Genomic DNA, 4,835 nt, shown 5'->3' on the forward strand with positions numbered 1-4,835 from the left:
GGTGGTGTTGTCTAGTGCCTTTAAACTAAATATAGGGTAAAAATGAGTTAGTTAATGCAATTTTTTCGTTTACCGTGGTGCACGTGCACCAGGGTAACATAACTTAGCTTCGCTCCTGTGTGTGACCTGTTCGGCTGTGTCTAGATTGGAGAAACTTTTAAACAATGAACGGGTGAAAGCTTTAACCAGCGCTGAGCTCACCAACCACATTTGTGTCCATATTATAAGCCACACGTAGCTGCATTTTGTTTCGAGGAAATTGAGAGCGTCAATTTCAATCCAAGGGCCTGCCTTCTGAATTTCTAGCGTAAATTCCTGAGAGCACCTTATAGACATGGCGTTCTTCATCACTGGATATAAATTCCTTGTGCATTTTCCAGTGACAAATGAACAATTGCAGAGGAACTGTTTGTGCACAAAAATGTGGACTATGGATCAATGTGCCACCTGCATTTCATAATGTGCACTTGAGAAATAAAACAGAGCATCTAAGGTCTGTCAGGAACTAGATAGATATCATGATCGCAAAGTTAGTAATTGAGAAGCAGTCAACCATATGCCATAGCATCGAAAGCACGAAGTGCCTGCTTGACACTTCAGGGAACCGTGTATCCAGCTGCCCATGCATTGCAGCAAGTAGATTACCCAGAATAGGAAGTCACAAGCTAAACAAAAGCTAATCACCCACAACAGCTCACGCACTTATCGATCTTAGAGCTCTAAGATCCAAGCTACCCTTGCGACATGAGCCACTGAACTTACCTAGATTAACTAGTAACCCGCGTTTTTGCTGGACTACGGTGCAGAGAGGGCAAACACTGAAGAACTTTGCACGGAATACCTCCGATGTGATCTTCGGAACTTAAAAACTCCTGAGCACCCCTTGCAGGCCAAAAGGACTCCACAAAACGCCACATTCCAGCTGCACAAGTCACCCTGCATCAAGAACAATTCAGCAAGATTAGCGAACAATTTACCAAGTTTAGTGTAAGCACAAAATGAGGGTTGCCCTTGCACTGCCACAGCACCTTACATGCCTTGATCGTTACAGCATCAACCTTCTTCCTCAACCTCGCCGTCTTGTACAAACCCCCCTCCCATCTCGCAAATCCAGTCCCAGACCTTCGCCGGCACGGGCATCACCGACAGCCGCGGCTGCCGAAGCAGCGCGAAGCCCTTCATCCCCTCCACCTCGCCCGCCGCCTTCTTGATCTCCCCCAGCGCGACGGGCCGCAGGAACTCCCCGACCGCCCGCACGTCCACGGCGCCGCCGGCCTCCTTCCCCTCGCCCTCGCCCTCGGCCTCGTACCAGGGACTGGCGACCTCCACGACGCCGACGACGCGGCGGGAGGCGGCGCCGGCACCAGAGTGGTAGAACAGGCATCGATCGCCGGTACGCATGGCGCGGAGGCTGTTCATGGCCTGGCGGTTGCGGACGCCGTCCCACGGCGCAGCGCCGCCGGGGGCGCGCGCCTGGTCAGACCAAGACCATTCCCCCGGCTCCGTCTTGAGAAGCCAGTACTGCGTGGCGCCGGTCGCGGGGGTGGAGGCGGGCTTGACCGTGGGTTTCGCTTTTCTCGGCATCCTGTGCGGGGTTCACTTCAGGGCTCCGGCGATCGCCGGAGGCAAAGGTTCTTGTTTTGGCGGGGAAAGTGGGCGGCTAGGGCTTGTCGATGCGCGGGGAATATCTACATTGGTCATGTTCTTCAGTCTCCCTGTTCAGAAAGCGAAAAGTGGGTGCTTGGATGGGCCGATTCAGGCCGGAGTTCCAAGAAACGGCCCAACAGGACACCCAGGGACCAATATTGTGTATCCAATGAAATTATCCTGCCTTCTTTGCGACGAGATCAACCTGAAAACGAAACTAAAAAAATAGTCCAAATTATGGTTTGGATTTCAACTCATTTTGTGCATTACACAATATTTTCTTCATGCCCGAAAGCTCAGGCAACTAATTCAACCAATGCTAACACAAACTGAAGCTAGCTCATAGTCTCATAGTAAGGAACTAAGGTCATGTTTGTTTCAGTTTTAGATTGTGGCTTTCAGATTTTACAATTCGAAGTTGAAATAAACAGATGGTTTTTTATTATAGTTTTTTAAAATCTGCTGGTTGAATTGTGAGAATCTGATAAGCTAATTTTTCTCAACTTTTGATAGATTGTGAAAGTCTATTTTACTAAACTGTCCATCAAAGTTTTTTAGAATCTACAACCTAAATATTTTTCATAATCTAGCTTTTTACAACCTAGCTTTTCACAATCCAACTTCTATAAGAAGCTTTTCAAAATCTCTAGCTGAAACAAATAGGTCCTAAATACATATTATTGTGCGAGTATCAGCATACAATGTGTTTGATAGAGAGAACTACAACATTGACACGGAAAAAGGCGAGGACACTTTGTTAGGTTGAACTAGTTCGCCCTTCCTTTGCTACCTATTGTTGATGCTTTCTCCGCCCAGTACTTCTGAAGTGGTGGCCCGAATATAACATTCCCAAAAATCACTCCGATTCTGTGACATTTGCAGGAAAGAATGGCTAAGAACATCAAGATAAGCTTGACGGTAACAGCACTTTCTGCTGGCAATCTGAGAAGCGGTATGCAGTTATGACAGTAATGAACAATACACCAAGAACATGACTTTCTCCGACAAAAATAATTCAGTAGCCAAACAAAAATTGCCACAACGTGCAAACAATAATAGGCATGTACAACACCTGATCAGCACTAGGAAATAAGATGCAACTGTATGGATACCACATATTACTGGAACAGAACTACAAATATCGCTACAAGCTTGACTTCATGATGTCCCAACTCCCAAGTTATACATGACTAGGACTACTATCATCATTTCGTTCAGATTTCACAAACAGCTTTCCTAATACAATCTACTCATCAAACCTTAGCGCCCACATTAGCGAAACGCAATTCAAAATCAATAACTACTAAACAAAGTAATCAATGAACTGTGCACAATTTGATAGTACCGGAATGATATTCTGTGGTTCACAAATTTTTAGTTAGCTTCGGGACATTTATTACCATAAAAAAATTTAAAAGCATCTCCGATGCCAATATCCATACCCATCACAAAAAATTTCAGAACATCAAGATCATGGAGCTCTCGTATCAGTGCAACTATTCTAAAACAAACTTTCTAGAGCTAAACTTTTGCATGGGGCAAAGGATTCAACAGTAAAGTTCATGTGGTAAGATATTAGAAACTAAGCCATGCACAGAACATAATACATGGAAAAATCTTTTTGACCAGCCTCTAAAAACACTTCAGATGGCATGTCCATATATGCATAATTGCATAGCCAGTTATTTTTATTTGCCCACAGTAACGTCACTATTTAATCCTTCGGTCAAACAAAGAGTAAACAGATGGAACTTCTCTTACAGATTACTATCCCAACCAAGAGCACTGTCAATAACTGTTTGTAACAATGTTCTTCTTTTCATAGAAAATACTAGCTCCCAATCAAACAGAATACACATACACTTCTTGAGTTGATAGTATTTCATAGCTCATCTTAAAGCACAACTTCTATTGGAATGCAAAACCCGAAAAAGCATTTTCCTCCATCAATCAATCTGTCTTATTTTGCTTCAGGAGCGTGGTGATGTTTGTTAATCTGCCATCTTGGGCTATAAGTTGAGATTAAAATAGTATGATATACTGCACACTAGGGAGCAATTTGGTCTAAAGAAAGTGGAAGTATTTGCACACGTCCTTCAGAATATCAAAAATTTGCTGGCTGAGGAATAAGTTGACCAAGAATAAGTGACTACAGGGAATTAGATGGTGTTTTGAGAAACCAAGTTGAAATATGCTTGTAATTACCAGAGCTGACAGAGTTTGTACGAGGTCATTCGGCTAATTTTTCGCACAAGATGGTTTAACATCTTGCTAGAATATTTTTAGAATCTGTATCACCCTATCCTGGACGGGTTGGTGGCACTCATCCAAACCAAACACAGACATGTCAGTATATCCCGCATCATTCTATACATGTACCACCTTGTACAGTCAACCAAATACCTTAATCCAGAATGGTTCGATGAATTTGGGAGTTCGCTTGAATACAGTATTGCCAAATATATAGCATATTGCTTTTGTTGTCTCTTATTTAGGAACTACAATAAGGAGGAGGACGTGTATAAAGCAGTTGTCGAGGAAGGTTGGAATGGTTAGTATAGAAAAGTAGGTTAAAAGAATATGTTGGTGGAGTCGGTAGCTTGGAAAATCAAACAATGAGTTTTTGTGAAGCTCTGTTAACAATGGATCAAAACATTGATGTTACTATACAGATAAAAATCGAAGTTGCCAATAATGCTTATTTTACTTAACTAAATGGCTTAATTGATGTTGCTAGACGACAATTGAAACAAGGATTGCCTTTCTGGGGGCATGATGAGTTGAAAGAGTCCTACAACAAAGGAAACTTCTTGGAGTTTCATGACTTCTTGACAGAGCATGATTGCTACTTTTGCCAAGACGATGGGTAATGATTTAGCAGGTAATAGTCTTATGGTGGCTCTTGAAATATAGAGGGATATTAATGAATGCTTTGCAAAGGAAATTATGTATCCCATTCTAGAAGAAATTGGAAATGACGTCTTCTATTTTCCATTTGATGAGTATAGGACGTGCCTTGCAAGGAACAAATGGTAGTGGTATTGAGATGTCTTGATAAATTTGGAATTATGAATAAACGATTTGTTGGCCTTGTCCATGTGAAGGAAACAACTTCATCTGACCTCAGGTTTTTCTATTGATTCTCTCTTTGCAAGCTTTAAGTTAAGTTTGAAGCAAGTAAGAGGCCA

The 4,835-nt window shown here is 42.5% G+C and overlaps 1 protein-coding gene across 1 annotated transcript; it reads right to left on the reverse strand.

Moving 5' to 3' along the window:
• Positions 1-309: 309 nt before the first annotated feature.
• LOC133914198 (uncharacterized) lies at positions 310-1,703 on the reverse strand. Its single transcript, XM_062357332.1, has 2 exons — positions 1,029-1,703; positions 310-936 (listed from the first exon to the last, which is right to left on the reverse strand). Exon 1 carries the CDS (start codon positions 1,582-1,584, stop codon positions 1,054-1,056), a length of 531 nt encoding a protein of 176 aa, XP_062213316.1. The 5' UTR covers positions 1,585-1,703; the 3' UTR covers positions 310-936; positions 1,029-1,053.
• Between the last annotated feature and the right edge of the window lie 3,132 nt (positions 1,704-4,835).

The sequence above is a fragment of the Phragmites australis genome, chromosome 4 (genome assembly GCF_958298935.1).
Source record: "Phragmites australis chromosome 4, lpPhrAust1.1, whole genome shotgun sequence".
NCBI lineage: Eukaryota > Viridiplantae > Streptophyta > Magnoliopsida > Poales > Poaceae > Phragmites > Phragmites australis.